Raw genomic sequence first — 18,335 nt, 5'->3', positions numbered from 1 at the left:
ATATCAAATAACACTGTACAGTGATTAAAAAAAAAGGTGGGGAGGGTTTGGGAAGTAATCCATTTGAGTTTTCTATAGCCATCTTTGGTCCTAAATGTGGGAAAACACATTATGTAGCACTGAAAATACCTGTTTCTTTGTGAAGCTCTGCAAGTAAAATAGAAAAATATAGTGCATTTTCAATGTACTCAGAGCCACTACTGAGAAATGTGTATACAAAACAAGACGGTATAAATAAAATTTACAAGTTTTACAAAGGAACATTTACAGATTTTGCTTGTTACCTGTTTGTTTGTTTGTTTGTGGATGTCCACATTGCCAAACAATACCAATTAGGACCGATCCTTGGGATCTTTCTCTATTAAAATCATTATAAACAGCCCAATTTTCTTTGGAAGTACAACAGTTCGGTTTGGGGTAGTTCATGATTTCCGTAACTTTTGAAAACATTACTCAAATATGTATACATTCCTGAAATATCTATAAAGACACATTTAATTATTGCTTATGAAATTCTAACACAGTAACCAAATAATATGGTTTAATAAATAAGTGGAAACGGAAAAGTCAGACCCTTTACTTCTTCCTTCTGTGGTAAAAGAGTTTTGATCTAAGAGTTTGTGTGTGTGTGTGTGTGTGTGTGTGTGTGTGTGTTCATAGATAAAACACATTTGTTTTGCTTTGCTTTTCACTGATAGTTTCTGTGGCAAATTTGTCTTTGAGTGGTGAGAAGTGAACTTCCCCTTTGATCTTGTTTTGAAAGAACAATAAAAAACTGAATTCTTGACTTTTGTATTTGGACTGCATTCAACAAGAAAGAATACAAAATATAAGTCAACTATTTCTCCTAAATTTCTTAATGCCACAAGACTGAAAATTCTTGGTGTGCTCAGACCGGAATTTCACTAAGGCTGGAGAATTCTTGCCTGCAGACTTGTTTTTACCAGCTTCTGCAGATGGTAATTTTATCATATACACATAAACCTAAAATTTGATATTTTCATTAAATTCTGTCTAGTAAATCACTCTATAAACAATCTGTTAAAAGTGCCTTATAGTATTTATGGATCATTATTGCTTTTTTTTTTTCATTGAAAAGTTAATATGTTGTCTGATTAAAAAAAAAAAAAAAAAGTCCTGTAAAAAATATCAGAGCTCTTGGCAATTTGAAATTCTGAACTACCTACCAATCAGCAAACAAAATCAAAACATCACTGGTTAAACAGAATGAAATGACACAGCAAGGATACCAAAGCCATGAATGACAGAGTCATATCCTCAACTATGTGCGTAGTTTTGCTTTTAAGTTTGAGATTCTTTCAAAGGTACCAGTGTAGTAACATGTCATAAATTTAACACTAAAAAGGTCCAAAGCTACAAATAACTTTCCAAAACAAAGTCTTTACGCAGAATAAACACACATGGTTCTGGAAAATAATAGCCTGAAATCACATATTTAAGGAAAATATTTCATTGATATTAACAATAAGATCATGATTTTATTTGACAAATATATTCTTTCTTAAATTCTTTATGTACATTTTAAAAAGTCTATTAGATAAAAAGGAGGTTCGAGAGCTCAAGGTGTTGGGATGTTTTTCAGGTAGTACTTTGTTTATTGTCACTGCTGTGTTCCTAGCCACCAGTGGTGGATCCTAAATTCCCTTTTTTTTTCTTTTTTTTTTTTTTCCTTTTAATATTCTGGTGGTGGCACTTAGGAGTTCAAGTCTGTAGGTGCTTCTAAAATCTTCTCTTTATTGTAGGAAGGACTCAGTATATCAACTGTCTTCTAGCAGCATTCTATGCATATACTGAAGGCCAGAGCTGTTCTCCTGCAGTCATAAACCCCATATGAGGGAGAACTACATGTCACACTTGGATGCCTGTTCCGTGTAAATGCAGCATTTGCGCTCGCATAGTCTGGATGCTGCTCATGATCTTCTTTTGATGGCCAACCAGTGTGATCCCTAAACTCATCACATCACTGAAAAAGACAAGTGCATGCTTATTAGACATATTATAAAGAACCGGTAATGGCCTAAGTGTTCAACTATCAATAAAGTTTTCTGTAAACTTTAGGCTAAGAGATACGAATATTCTTGGGTACTGTAATCCTACTCCAAAGATCGTATGCTGACCTGTTTGGACTATTCCTGTGAAAAATTGTATTAAAAGTCTATCTTGTAATTTACCACACTATTGCTTTTTAACTAATCTGAAATTTTACATAAAAATTGTTTCAACCTTGAAATGTTATCAACAATTTAAAAGGTAATCAAATGTTACCTGAAATGCTGAATGCTTTAAATTATTTAACTGGAAAGAATGGGATGTTTTGGCAATGGAAATATTTGCTGGAACCTTGTATAAAACACAGGAATCACTGTTACACAGAAATGTACAGTAGGCTGTGTAAAAAATTCTGAGCATGTATCCCTAGCTGTGCAATTTCTTTCTTTCCATTCAACAGTAAGAACAAAACTGTTGCATATATGTACAATGTTACAGTCACAGTTTAGATGTGCAGTAAGTTAATTATAACTATTTCTATTCTTTTGTCTTTCCTAATACCTAGAAACATTGAGCTTAGATATTTACAAGTTGAAACATTACAAATGATACATTATTATTGTATTGTAGGACAGATTTACAAAAGTACAGATTTACAGAAATAAAGATTACTTTGGAAATCCATGTGTGTAAACATGTCAGCTTTATCCATATAGAAGTTCAAAGAAAATGGGATGGATAGTGTGTGTATGCTTACGTTCACATGCATGTCACATGCATGAGGTTTACAGAAAGAGCATTTGATTGCTAGGCAGAGAGGTCTCCAGGAGAGCCCCAAAGACCATTTAATCAGTGACAAACTAGAACAAAAAACTCAGTTCTTTTGACTTTAGGTTCATAGTAATTTTAAGGCTGATTGCAGAAATACTCCCCAGTGAATATGAAACTGAATGGTAGAGTGCTTAATAAGGAAAGAGCCCCACTGTGCAGGGCCCAGAATGCTGGCATGGTGACAAATTATATCTCAAACTCCTGTTGAGTCACCATAAAAAAATATTTAAATTTTCTGACCTTTACCTTTATCATTTACAAAATTAATATGTGACTACTGATTTCATGACACAGTATGCTGTTTAAAAAAGAATTTATTTTAAAGTACTATTGACATATAAGAATTTTTAAAAGAAATGCCTTTTCCTATAATCTACAGCCCTTTACTATAAAGAGAATAACCTAGCATATGAATTGTGGATTATACCTAATCAATTCTTAAATATAATTTAACAAGTTAGAACTTACTCAATAGTCATCCTGGCCACTGACTCAAGTGAGTTATAACCTGCTGCGGTGAAGTTATCCTTATACCTTTCCATCTTAATAGCTTGTAGCCATTCTCCAACTGAACAAAAGGCAGTGAAGTCAGGAGTACTCTGATCCAGAAGAGGGCTTATGGGCCTAGGTAAGAACAGAAATTACTCTCAGAAATTACCAAAGAAAGGATGTTTGGTACACAAACACACACACACACACACACACACACACACACACACACACACACACACAAAGGAGGGTGGATACAGGAGATAAGTGAGATGTTTTCATTTGTCTATATGATAACCAAAACCAAATAAGTTATCCCGAAATGACAATACCCGAGTTTAACATTTAATTATAAGTGTGCTCACTGGGCCATGTCTGCCACATGCTCATAAACACTACATGGGTGAAGATGCTTGGGAGAGTCATATTTGTTCACTGGCTTTTTTATAAGTAGCTGAGAGTAAAGGAAGTATATCCGGCTGCATCCTAACTTACCCAGGCCACCGGGGTGCTATTGGGAACATTCAAAATTTTCTGTTTTGATGACATGCTGGGAGTCCCAGGGCGGTAACAGACAGACCCCTGCAAGCGCAGCCCACAGCAGCAAGCTTGCCTGCAGCTGAAGCTGACAATGGCCCGCAGTACCCTGTGCTAGGAGTGCAGAGACTTGTTCATAATTGGTGTCTAGCATGGCATATCTGAGTTACTTTTTATACTCTTTAGTTCTATTGAAGCAATTTATCAAAAAACAAAGCAAAATGATAAACTAGAATGTAAGAATATGCCAAAGCTGGAAACACATGATAAAAGCTAGATAACAACGCAGGCCTGTAATCATGCACCCAGGCCTGGTCACAAATCCTGGCAATACAGATTTTCTGAGAACAACATCTGGTGTTATCATAAGTTCTTAGAAAAGGGAAGTCCAATAACAATGAATAGATTTCCTTAAATATGAGTTAAGGTAAACTATCTGAAAAAGAAAAGGCTAATAATGTTTTGTGAACATAACATTTTAGTAAGGATTTATGGTTGGACACAGTCCTCAGTTTGCTTTTGGAGTGAAATTGAGGAGGCAAATGGTTTATGTGGAACTTTTATTTCATTCAGTTCCATCTCACTAGAGATTTCTTACCTACTACAAGTTCCCAGAGGTGTTTTCAGACTACTTGGGTTTCGAATCATTTTATCTAGAATTCCGACTATCTGCTCAAACTTTGGCCTTTCTGCCCGTTCTTTCTGCCAACAATCCAGCATTAGCTGGTGAAGACCAGCTGGGCAGTCCATGGGTGCTGGTAAACGATAACCTTCTTCTATTGCTTTTATGACCTAATAGCCAAAAAGACATTAAAAAAATATCACCAACAGAGCTTCAATTACAATGAAATGAACTGCTTAGAAGGCAAAATAATTTATCCAGATAAGAGGGAGACATATTGCTTACAAAAATTTGCTATTCTCTTTCCAAAACATTCATGAATATATTAAGCATGTTATTATGGGGTCCATGAGGTACAAGATATGATGACATTTTCCTAGTTAATTCGGCAACAGGGAACAGCAATTAAGTTCACACAAGGTGCAAGAGACGGAAATATTTTTAATGCCACCCCAGAGGTTTTCAAAAGGGGACATATTATGGAGCTCTCTATGCCAAATATAGTTGCAAGAATACACATGTGCATAGATGTAAAAGATAATGAAAGTGGAAAAGGCAATTGAGTTATTGAGTAAGTTGAAGAATTTTTACCTCTTGAATGCAGATGATATTTTAGAACAAGAGATCATACTATGTGAATGTGCAGTGTCAGAACATACTATCAAACATACTATTCTGTTAACAATTGTGATAGTTACTGTCCTTGGTAATGTGAGGCAAGCATTTCCTGGACACAGTTTGTTCTGGTTCGTAAAAGGTGGCTGGATTCATTCTTTCCTCCAAATTCACCTACCTTACAGTAGAAAGTGCAAAGCAACAAGCATAGAAAAAGCTTTATAGTAGAAAACTGAGAAGAGTTTTTAGTTAAGGCTTAATGAATCATAGTACTGTTTTAAATTTTTTTTTTTAACCACAACTTACGTAGAATTAACATCCAGGGAGAATTATTGCATTGAGTTTGAATATTAATTAAAAACATAAAATGGTTTTGCAAAAACATTTCTGTAAGACATTAGAGAGCTTCAGTTTCATATTACCAATATTCTTAGTTATATGAGAAGAAAAATGATCTTAAAAATCTAAAGATGTTATTAATCTCGATAAAATGGGGAAGATAGTGGGAAAGTAAGCAATACCAACAAGGGCTTTAAAAAATAACAATATTACTCAAGGAGAAATACAAATCCTTGACCCTAGCTAACATGATAGTATTAAAAATTTAATAAGAGAAATCAGAGGGTTTAAAGACAAATGTTCATAGATTGTTCTTAGGGATTAGGCTCATTTGGCAAATTAGTGATTGTAATTTATCCTACAATAACAACATATTTTTGCAACAGACAGAGATCACTATATAAAGCTACAACCAATCAAAATGCAGAGTTGTACAGACTAGTCACAAAGGATACATCTACAAAATACACCTATACCTCAGGCTCAGATAACATGTGGAAGAGGGGTAAGAAAAATTGCCAGAGACAGATAACCAGGCAGTCCTCTGTGAGGAGGACTGCTCTGAGATTGTTTCTCTTAATAATGTCAGTAGACAACCCCACACACACTCATAAAGTTTCACCAATGTAATTACTATAACATAAACTGAACAAGTATGACACCAACGAACATGCCATAATAGATGGGCAAAAGCCCATGAGTCTACACAAAGTACTATAGGCAATCTATGAAAGAGTGACATTTCCTAGGGAAGAGCACACCAATTGGTTGTCTAGTGTTAAAGTGCCAGCCCTGAAAATGTATGTCCAAGTATTTAGGAACATATGTGCATATAAGTATTTGCATTTAATGTCAACTGATTTAAAAAAAAAAAAAAAAAAGAGGCCATACAGAAAACCCTGTCTTGGAAAACAAAACAAACAAAACGTGTCCATGTATTTGAAAGAGAGTGTAGAGATGTATATAGAAGGGTTTGGAGGGAAAAAAAGAAAGGGATAAATGTTGGAAATATTTTACAATTCCCAAAATAAAATGTAAAATGTAAGAAAAATTAATTTTTGGAAAGGAAACCTCACAAAACTGACCTTGATTTTAATTAATAAATAAATAAACAAATAAATAAATAAAGGCAGATATAGTCAAACAAAGAACTGACTTTAATAGATGTTAATAACCTCGACATTTTTAGGGCCACTTGTCCACAATATATCTGTTCTTTTTTATAAATAGCACACTAAAACATGTGTAAGTCGAAGGTTCATAAATTGCTCCAACCAAAGTAAATTTAGGCATATGAGTATTATATTTCAAAGCTCTTACATTTTTACTATATGTGTATGGACATGTGTCTACATGTATGCGTGTGCACAACATTTATCTGTGGGGGCAAGAAGAGCGTATCAGAATCTTGGAGTTGCTCTATGTGCTTGTAGGGAACTGAACCTGCATCTTCTGCAAGAGTATCAAGAGCTCTAGCTGTCTGAGGCATCTCTGTGTATCTTTAAATTAATTTTTAATAGATGTATTTAAGAAATCACCTTTATCAAAGTTTACTCTTTTTAAGTCACACTTATAACTACCTCCAGTGAAATGGATAGCTTATCTGCTTTATGTTTTGATTAAAGTAAAAACAACATCAACAAAACACTATCTTGAGTATTATTAAAAGAAAAAGAACTATATAGTTCTATTAAAATTTCATCAGCTGAAAATAAATTTTTCATTTTGAAAAATCAAGAATAAGTTCAATCAATCAATAAGTTCAATCAAGAAAACAGCTTCTATGAGGGCCAAGAAATGTTTTCAAACTTTGTAAATTCTCCTTATATCACTTGTGAACACATAATGATTTTTCTTTGAAAGCCATAAAACGAAACAGATAAATGTCTACATACTTCTCTGAAAAATGAAAGTTGGAAATATAATTGGAAAGTTTAAGCTTTTGATTTCATTAACAAATGTTAAACTGCTCCCACTGCATTGAAATTCCAAAAAGTTATAGGTATCTGAAAATAAAAAAATGGTTATTCAAATGCTTATGAAGTGACAAGCTGTTTGACCATATTTGGCTATGTATATACCTATTTTCTTGTCTTGTATTCTTGTTTTCTTCTCTGTTCAGAGTGAAGGCAAGTATCGAACAACTACCAGAACCACTGACTCCTTTACCACTCAGCCCATTTCTATTCCCTTATTATGAGTACTGATACTTCATTTCATATTTTATTCAGCCTAGATTTTTGTAGATTTGCCTAGGAATATAAATGTAAATTTCCATCTTGTTTTTTATGGTGCCTTTGAAATTCATGGCCCTTCTAAAATAACCTCACAGATGCATATCTGATAATTTTAAATAATACAAAGTGAGTCGGTTCACTTAATAAATCTATTCAGAGGGTTGTGGATATAATTCAACGATAAGACACTTGAATGCATGATAAAATCTCATTAGAGCAACTATCTCTGGAAATGCAATCTATTCCTGTACACAGAGAAACCTCTCATGCAGCAGAGAATCCAACAGATCTACTCATTGGCTAAAACATTTGATCAAACTCCAGAAGAGAACCTTTCCTCTTGAAAAAAAAATAAATTTTATCTCAGTTTTAACACTGATTATGAAGCATAATTGCTTACATAATACACCAGTGCTTAACTATGAAACAAAGAATGCTCTAATAACAATATTAATACAAGTTTCTCTTTGTAAACTCAGTATGTAGATAATCTTTTGTACTATAAAAACCCATGACCAAATTGAATTCAGTCATTCAAGATGGAAAAGTTAAAGTGCTGGTGCTAAACACTGATGCTAAAACTAAGCCTCACTTGAGCTATCGTGTTATTTGGCCGATAAAATAATATTTGTTTTAATAATTCTTTATTTGTATTATTTATTTTAAAGAAAAACAAACACGTAATTTCTAAACGTAAAATTAAACTTTTTTCCTTCTCAACCACTTTTGTTATTTTTACAAGTTAAGTAAACTTTGAGTTTAAGTCATGTTACATTCCTGTCAATCCTTTTAAGCTTGAAACAAGTATGAAAGGAAGGTGTCAAAAGAGATGAGATTCTATGGAGTATCTGGGGACGTAAAAATTCCCTTTCTCTGCCCCAAGGATTTGTTCGCCACATTTTGACAGTCCATGAAATCTTTGACACTGAAACCTGTCAAATATTAGCAACTCTGCCCCTGCCAAAAGGAAGAATAATTTAGATTTTTGTCTCTGAAACTCTTTGAACAAAACAAAACAAAAACAGGGAAAATTTAGTACTCAATTCAAAATACCAAACACTATAAATGATTAAAAACCTCCCTCTTCCTAGGCATACATCTTTCAGTTAATGCAGAGATCTAAAGTATCAAAAAGGGCCCCAAGGGACGACAGCATGTGACTTTACAAACCACAGTAACTTCTTATAGGTGACAAGATACTGATTTAAGAAAATACCTGAATTTTAGCTGTAGCTTATTTCTAATCCTGCCTATGTCTATATCTTAAGAGAGACAGTCTACTTCATTTGTTAGTGGCATTCTCTTTCTAAATGGAAGTTAAGATATTCCTGTTCTGCAACAGTATTTTTTACCCAACTCTTTAAGAACTTTCCTTTGTACCATTATCATCACTAAAAAGGAAATATCATAGTATCCCCTTGTTCCAATAAAATTAAACTTTAAAAATGAGAAAGCAATAATTCTAAACAAAAAACAAAACCATGAGAATATCAAATTAATGATAATTATTATCATTAATATTAAGAATGATGGGATACTAAGAAACTATATTTTTATAAATTTGTAGACATGTATAAATTTATAGATATATATTTATAGACATGAGCCATCAACTATGTCACACTAGAAGTGGATATGAATGTGTGCCTTGTCTGTACAATGAATCACCTACATCTTGATTTGACATGTCCCAGTAGGGTCGCTCTCCGTAAGACATTACTTCCCACATGACAATCCCATAGCTCCACACATCACTGGCTGAGGTGAACTTCCGGTATTGAATGGCTTCAGGTGCAGTCCACCTTACTGGAATTTTTCCACCCTGTTATAAAAAGATGTTGACATTTTAAATATGCACAGTAGCTTATGTATCCTTTATGGGCACACCATCACTTATGTTAAGTGTTTCTACATGAGTTGATAGGCCAGCAGCCTGGGTCTGCAAACTTTGAACCTCTCTGTACTCAAAGTCACCAATCTTTCTATTAGGCTCTCATTAGGTGTCCATTTCAAAGGCAACTGCACTTAATGGATCTTGTGTGGTGTCACCACAAGAATGAATGAATGATAAATTAGACTACGTTGCCAGTAAAGTGGAGTGAAAAATGTGATATTTAAGTAAATTTTCCCATAAGCCTTCTTGTTTGTCTGATATCATAAAAGTTACTAGTTAGCATATTCTTTCAGAATTTTTTAAAATATGATTTATTTACTGTTGTGATAATAAACTAGTAACTACATAGTGTTGAATTTTACTGTATAGTATTTACATAGTACAAGTCTAGTGCACTGAAACAGTAGCATAAAATGTATTGCTATCATTACTTTCTGGTTTTATGTGGAGATTGTAATAACAATACCAATGTACTCAAATTTAAAAAAACAGCTGAGGTCAATTTGCATGTACCCTGGCATTTAGTTTTATATTAATCCCTTCTTGCTTGTGTGGAATATCTTAGGTATTAGAAGTACAATAATAGGTGTTTTCTTACAGTAGTTGTGTAGACAGCTTCAGGATCATCCTCTATGACCCGGGACAGGCCAAAGTCTGACACTTTACAAACAAGATTGCTGTTGACAAGAATGTTGCGAGCTGCAAGGTCCCTGTGAACATATCCCATATCAGCCAAATATCTCATCCCGGCGGCAATTCCTCTCAGCATTCCTACTAACTGAATTACTGTAAATTGCCCATCATGTTTCTGCAGGAAGATAAAATAAAAGGTCCACTTAGTGGTACTTTAAAGGTGATAAAATGGCCAACAAAAAAATGTATGCATGCTTGTAATTTATTATTATATAACAGGAAGTGTTAGCTAATTATCTGTGCAATATAGATAATTAGTGGGTAAAATAGCACATATTGGTTGAGATGATAGTCAACGATTTTATAGATTTGTGGTAATATCTAGTTATTTATATACATTTGCTATTTTCTTAATAACTGATGATAACAGGCTATTTTAAATATTCACCTCTATATATGCTAAAATTTCAGGTGAGGTAGGAAATAGAATTTCCAAAAAATAAAATCTGATGCATAAGTGTTTCCTACATGCCAAAACATGTACATAAATAAACAATCTAAGAGCCCACAGAAAAAGGAAGGCACATGTATGGCTTATTCTCAAATAGTAGAAAAGACAATGGGTCAAATTGTGATTTAAAATATTGAGGAATTAGGAAAAAATGATCAACAGTGGCTTTTTTGGCCCTCTTTCATTACTTTGGTTGTGTTTGTGGTAGCCACACAACTGTCAACAACTACTGTACAACAGTGTATTAGCCTACAGTGTGGAGAGACATTCAAACCAAACTGGCCACCATCCAGTTCTAAAAAGAAACAGACATGCTACATGGAGGACATGGGTTTGAAAATGTGGATTTCCTGGATGTTACTTCAGAAAACTGGATCCTGTACTTATCGTAGTGACTTGACAATTAGGATCCCTCGATTTCCTCTCCTTGTTTATAACGGTGAGTTAAATGTGTCATTATAAATCCCATAATGAAGAAAATCTAAGAATCCTCAGTCTAGCCATTTTCTCTTTCCATTTTGAAAATGATAGCATGTCCATGTTCTGAATAGACAAGCTAACTACAGCTGAACTATGCTTGTTCATAATTAAGGATTCATAGAAACATATCCTCTATAGTTCAAGTAACAATATTAATAAGTCATTTTATTAAACATTCTAATTTAACCCAGTCTAGAACTATGATTTGTCAAAGATAATTTTCTGATTTCATATGTTTACACATTACACATTGCACTGTGAGACAAAGTACACCAACTTGAGCCCCTCTCAGGGACATGCCTACATGCAGGGAGACTGATGTGGGCACTCACCCTGAGAAATGCATCCAGGGCTCCATTTTCCATGAACTCAATCACAATCATGACAGGCTTTCCTAATAATAAAATAAAGAAAAGGAGAAATTGGTATTTCACATTCTGTAATATACACTTGAGAATTACTCATTCTTTCAAACTCCCCCTCCAAAACAAAACAAAACAAACAAACAAACAAACAAAAACTAACCCATGCCCTCTTTAGAGAAGCTGAAGGAGGTAAGAAGGGTGATTTCTAATCACAGGATTAAGCCAGGGCAGACATGCAATGAGGAAGCGGTCATAATTGCACTAAGCCACAGGCACACCTTGCCTTTTTATTTATAGCTTGTGAGCAGCAATAATAAAATAAACAAAAAAGTGAAACTGTACATAAAATGTAGCGGAGCTACACCACTTTTTTGACTTTTGAAGAGAAATTCAAACATTAATCAGTCATCCTAGACCTGAGATTCATTCTTCAAATTTAATCCCATGTTTTGCTTGATTATATTCAGCAAGGCAGCAAAAATAATTGTTTTTTTATTAGTTACACATCAATAAAAATCAGTTAGAAGTGCAATGTGTTTGCAAGTTGATATTTAATTATATGTGCAATGTTACTAATTTCCAGCACATCCTAGTTAATAAGGGAAGCATATCACTGGTGTCTACCTCTTGTAACAACTCCTTCCAAATGGACAACATTTGGGTGGTCAAACTGCCCCATAATGCTTGCTTCGCATAAAAAGTCCCTTCTTTGTTTTTCTGTATAACCAACTTTTAGGGTTTTTATGGCCACTGCAACATCTCTTTTCCCTGGAAGTTTCAAACGACCACTGCAAACTTCTCCAAATTCTCCTGAAGTAAAAGAACAAGCAGACATGTTTTAATGGCAGAAATCATTAATGTTTTCAAAGAAAATGAATTAAAATTTTAAAATAAGTTTTAATTAATCAAGCATTTTTTTCTAAGTGTAAATAAATGCATTCAAATGGATGGGAAACTTTTATTTCCCATATGCAATGAAGCAGTTTATGAAATGGGTAAAACAAAATTAAAATTGGAGACATGCTTTTGTTAATTCTAGTTAAGCCTCACTAAGCATCTATTACTTGCCTATCACTTGTCAGCTAACTAGTAAACAATATTTGAGAGTCAATGTTTAGACCTGTGAAATATCTACTCTCTAAAGCACTGGGCACATTACCAAATTGCAAACATTGTTATTCTTTTTAAAGTCTAAGGAACAGTATGTATTTGAGATTTTTAAGTAATAGAATTTATACAGATTACACTTCCTATATATGAGCACTTTGAGCTAAAATAATAAATTTTATAGTGTTCCATTTAATTCAATTATATACAATTTTCTACATAAACGTAAATGGTACAATAGTTAATTGTTAGAAATAAAAGAGAAGAAAGGGCAGTTTAAAGATAGGAATGCACATTTCATCAAGATACAAGAAAATTCTGATGTTTAAAATTCCAAGCTATTCTTGTCAAACAGCAGGAATGACTATGAAGTAGCTAATAGCACAGCATTTTAAGAACCCTGTTGAAATCACATATATTCATTCACATTCTGTACTAGATGCTCCCTCCCATTTCTTTTTTAAGATTTCATAAACAAGCATAGCCCTGTTGCTTCCAATCATTCAGGTAAATGCAAGAGTTCTATACTTGAAGTATAATTATTTGGCTGTCATTATGATATATGACTTTCGATCTTGGCTAAATAGAACAGCTGAATAAGGAAGCTACAACAGCCTTACCTGCACCAATCACACGCTCAATTTTAATACAGGAGGCATCTAGCTCCTTGGCGAATTGATGGACAGCTCTATTTGGGTCCTCATAGGTTTCAGGGTCAATGTAGGTTTTGGTGCCTGGAAATTTAACTGTAATGATGTAAGAAAGCATGACTGTGATGAAGCAAAGCACTTATTGTGCAGTCAGCCCAGGACTGTCATTATGCAGAGTGCTCCTTGGAACAGTGACCTTGCTTCCACATCACCTCATTCACAGCAGTTTTAACAGACTACTCCAGTCTGCTGGCGTCTAGGTATTATCTGCAAGCTTCTATAGGTAGCATAGGATCCAAGTCATAGGTTACTAACTGAATCGCTTTTCCAGTAAATCAACAAAAGACATCCACCGAAATTTCTGATGTGCCTCTCCTATCGGGCCGGAGGTTTCATTAAACTCAGAGTCATCATATCCTACTTCAAGCCACACAGAGGGTTGGAATGGACTTGGAAACACAATGATAAACCTATCAATCAGTCAATCCATCAAATTAATACACCAGGGAAATAAGACATTTCATTTACAGGTAGACCACTATACTGACAGCAATATTAAAAACATTTAGACATCTTATGTATTCTTTGATTTATTTTTAAAGACCAACCACTGTTGACATATACATAAAATTAGTACAAGATACGAGGGACTGCTATCACAAAATCAAAGAGAAATATTCAAAAGACATAGTTTAATATTCACCTTGAGGGTAATAGAGGCTGGATATACAAAGTGCAGAGTAAATTAGAAAATTTACAATATTCCTGGGATCTGTTACCAAGTATGACAGTGATTTGAAAGAGAAATGATGTATATGAACTTTTCATTATAAGGCTTTGGAAGATCTTAGCTAATAATAGGAGGAGGTAGCCAGTATGCCTCACAAAAGGTAGTCAAAATTCAAACAACATAGTATCATCTTAAAAGTTAAAAATCTTTCAATGTACCCAGAAGCATGCAGGTAACAGATAATGCTAAGTCAACTTTATATCAAATTCAATTACAATAAAGTATTCCAAATCTACTCATTTGATTCAAGACAAAGATAGGTAGGCATATTTGGTAATATTAATGCAATGAAGAAAATTACACTATATCCTTAAAACGTCTTTATTATTTTTAACAAATCCACCAAACAATCTTTCCATTGAATCTTACTACTCTCAGAACAATGTCTTTATATATTACACTGCAGCCTAACTGTGCTTATGTCATAACATTAAATCAAGATCAGATTTAGAAAAGGAACATATAACAACAAAATAAGCGGAATGTATAAAGGAAAACTGGGATTTAAAAATCTTGATTTATTCTGCTGTAGTTGATTGTTTATCCAAAATTGATTGTCTTAAACAATTATTGTTGCAGTTTATAAAACTGACAGATGCTCATTTGTTACTAAAGCTGAACATGAAAAAAAAAACACAAGAAGAAAAGAGAGAGAGGGGATAGAAAGAGAAAAAAGAAGAGTACAGGGAAGAGGGGAAAGAGAGAGAGAAGGGAAGAAAACAATAGGTTAACCTCCTAGGTTGTCAGGCAGTTGGAGAAAGAGCCATCTTGTCCCTTTTTATTCTTTCTCTCTTTCTTTCATGTTTTGTTTTTGATAAGGAAACTAGATTGGAAGTAGCCTTCTGCATCTCAAACGGGTCTCTGATGGTTCTTTATTCAAGCTGTCATAAAACATTTTGACAGGCCAAAGCTGTTTTGGCATAAAAACATGAAATACTACCCAGCTTGGATTGTTAGAAGAAGCGGTAGGAGGAAACAAAATGTAAATTGGAATTGCTTCACTAAACTTTTCCATTGTATTTATATCTGAAAATTTGTGACTTGGGGCTCTAGAGAGCCCAGGGAACCAGCTATCATTGATTGGATATCCTGCTAAATTCAGGGCCAGTTAAATGGTTGCTTCCAAATTCCTGTAAAATCAAATCTGGTGTCTTTGCACCTGTGAAGACTGCCCATGTACTGGGGGAATAAAAGGACACTTGCGTGTAAATATCTAGGTCTTTTAAGCCATAAAGTAGGATAAGAGCACTGCCTGGTTCAAACTGAATGACAGGATACTGAAGGAAAAAGGATGTCAAAAATACACAGGCTTCAATAGGACAGAGCAGTTAAGCACAGTTTACTTTTTCATTATTCATCTAAAAGCGTATGCTTTAAATTAAAGGAAATATTGACATTATTTCTAAATACTCTAGTCTACTGCTTTGTCCAATCTAAGAGCCCATGCTTGTATGTGTGTATGTTTGTGTGCATGAGTTTTGATACCTCATTTGCATTTCTCATGAATGTTAAATATTTCAAGACCACTCAGATAATTTTGCTAGAGAGATGGAAACTGTTTATAGGCAGCAAGTTCATCTTGTCTACATAAACAAGTAAGATATTCAATTCTGAATGCTTCTGATTAAAAACTGGATGTAAAACATGAAAAAGGTGAATGGTTTCAAAAGGTGAATGGTTTCAAAATACTGAAAGTGAATGATGACAATTAAACATAAATCTATAAAACAAGTTTGGTTTTTATTTCCATTTAAATTCTGCATCATGCTTGAAGTTAAAAGCCAACGAACTAGTACATATTTGATAATTTGAGAATGTATTAGATAAATCTGTTTAATGACAGAAAAGTGACATATTGATGGTAGGATGATATTAAGTAACTGCACCAGTATGTTATTTCTTTTTCTTTCTTTCTTTCTTTCTTTCTTTTTTTTTTTTTTTCCTGTCACAAAGGAGGGAAAAAATACCCTGTACTTTCTCTGTCTTCTACCTATAAACTGGCTATAGGATTCTCATTAATAATGCTTTTATAGGACCTCACTAGCAAATTAGTCAAAGGTCAAAAGTGAGAAAACAGAATGACACAGAGGCAGGTGTACTCAAGGCATGTAATGTTTGAACTGGATATGGCCTGTGATGAAAACTTAAAGAGAATACATATACAATTATATAGCAAAAGGTCTGGGACATCACAAAGCCTAGGAAGGGTTTGATAAATCAGGAGTACTTGAAGCTTCAGCTTCAAGTTATCTCTTCTTTTACTTTAGTATTTGTGGCAAACATGCCTCTCTGGCTTCTGTGTGAGAATTCCACAGAGCCTCACATTCTATTTGGATCACTGTTATGTAAAAGGACCTCTTTAAAAGTAATTAAAGTGAAAGTGACTATTGCTTCAACAAATGCAAAGGAGCGAAATTTAATCAAGTATTTTCAATTTGATGCACACATTTCAGCTTATGCAATGTTTTTATTAAGGATTATGAGGGCATTCTAAAATGGTTGGAAATTCCTGAATGCTATTTGGACACTCTTAAAACTTTAGAATAGATACATTGTAGTATCTTCTTAGATACTATAAGAAGAATATGGCCAATTATGCAATAAGTAACTATTATATCATTTTAAGGAAGTTTATCTATGTATTAAAGATGTCATTAAAGGTATAGTAATTTAAAAAGAGAATAAAAATAGTTGGTTTCTTTATCTCCATGGCTTAAAACTAGGAGTAATTTGCTTGGTTAAGAATGCCATTAATTGTAGAACTGAAATAGTTTGATACTTGGGCTTTTATTTCATTTATAAAATGTATTAACATTTATTATCAAAGCCCTTATTTCCATTTGCCATTCATTTAGCAACAGATTTCTTTTTTTTTTTTTTCCCTATCTTCTTTGGATTGATAGGCCTCCTTCAGAATTGACTTCTAACGTGAGCTTTTAAGTACCAAGCTGCTCACATTCCTGGAAAAGCAATAGAGTATGGAGACTGACATTATGCTCTTTATTTCTCAGGAAGTATCTCTCACTGGCAATTAGTCTCCTGAGTTTTGTGATTTTTAGGAGCATCACTCACTGGGTGGGAAAAAGGGGCCATCTTGCCTTAACAAGACAATCCTAACTAGAAAATGTGATGGGCTGCATTTAATGACTCATTACTGTAGTGATGAAAACAGATGGGCAGGGTTTGCTAAAGGCAAAACCTGTGACGTGAAAGTAGCTCAATATTCTGAAAGTCATGCAACATTTCTGAATTGATTTGTATTTTTGAGAGCATTACAGAATTTTTAGCATGATGCATTAGGGATTCACTCATGCCAATAGAAACAATCAGATTTTTGTTCAAATTGGGAATATATTACAAGAAAGAAAAGCCAAACACTTACAATGAAAGTAGAGTTCTTCATCCCCTTCTTGGTCAGCCTTGCTGTAACCACAGTGCCTTGGGGGAAGGGAGAGTAAATTTATGGCAAGTTTACTCAATGATCTTGCTTCATGGATTAACATGCAGCATCAGGAACAATGCTATGTAGCAACATGCTGGCTAGAGGTATAAACAAATACAAATATACTTTGCCCACAGTTATGAACAACTTGGTAATAATATATCAATGCACATGATCAATGCACAGGAAATGGAGTCTCTGTATAAGACCAGAAGACAGGAAATTTTTGTGGGCTAGATTTATCAAATGGTATTTGCCTTTGCCTTTATATATAAATGGTTTTCACAAATATTGAAAAATCCAGCTAAAAGAGTTAACATCTCCTTTAGGTTCTTCTGCATTTACTTATAAAAAGTAACTGAAGGTAACCATCACACATTCACGTAAAATTAATTATAGTACTCATCCACCTTAAACTGAAGGCAGTGGTCAAATTCAAATTGTGCTTTGATTTGGGAAGAACAAAAACAATGCACTAATATTGTATACCCAAACACAAATGATCATATTTTCTAATAACATTCTAATAGATGAGTATATAATTGATCGTTGGAAAATCAACATTTTCTTTTTTTTTTTTTTTTGCCTAATACTTGAAGAACTTAAGTCAGGTATTGGTGTCACAAGTCTGAAATGCCAGTAACTGGGTGGCAGAAGCAGGCAGATCTCTAGGTTCAAGGCCAGCATGGTCTACTGAGTGGATCCAGGACCCCCCCAAGGCTATTCAGTGATACCCTGTTTTGAAAAACCAAATAGAAAACAAACAAACAAAAAGCCTACAAG

The 18,335-nt window shown here is 34.0% G+C and overlaps 1 protein-coding gene across 5 annotated transcripts in view; it reads right to left on the bottom strand.

The window, feature by feature from the left end:
* Window positions 1-1,477: 1,477 nt before the first annotated feature.
* Window positions 1,478-18,335, bottom strand: part of Epha7 (EPH receptor A7) — a 140,804-nt gene continuing 123,946 nt past the window's right edge. For 3 of the 5 annotated variants that reach the window (XM_051198058.1, XM_051198056.1, XM_051198060.1), the window contains exons 9-17: window positions 17,493-17,548; window positions 13,291-13,416; window positions 12,188-12,373; window positions 11,531-11,592; window positions 10,173-10,382; window positions 9,353-9,502; window positions 4,466-4,659; window positions 3,310-3,465; window positions 1,478-1,984 (exon numbers count right to left, since the gene is read on the bottom strand). In XM_051198058.1, the coding sequence (XP_051054015.1) occupies window positions 1,870-1,984; window positions 3,310-3,465; window positions 4,466-4,659; window positions 9,353-9,502; window positions 10,173-10,382; window positions 11,531-11,592; window positions 12,188-12,373; window positions 13,291-13,416; window positions 17,493-17,548 (1,255 nt within the window). In that variant the 3' untranslated portion in view covers window positions 1,478-1,869. The remainder of the gene's footprint in view (window positions 1,985-3,309; window positions 3,466-4,465; window positions 4,660-9,352; window positions 9,503-10,172; window positions 10,383-11,530; window positions 11,593-12,187; window positions 12,374-13,290; window positions 13,417-17,492; window positions 17,549-18,335) is intronic. The other 2 variants (XM_051198059.1, XM_051198057.1) reach the window with 1 other exon arrangement.

This window comes from Phodopus roborovskii, unplaced genomic scaffold (assembly GCF_943737965.1).
Source record: "Phodopus roborovskii unplaced genomic scaffold, PHOROB, whole genome shotgun sequence".
Classification (NCBI taxonomy): domain Eukaryota; kingdom Metazoa; phylum Chordata; class Mammalia; order Rodentia; family Cricetidae; genus Phodopus; species Phodopus roborovskii.
This window is presented reverse-complemented; position numbering and strand designations above follow the sequence as displayed.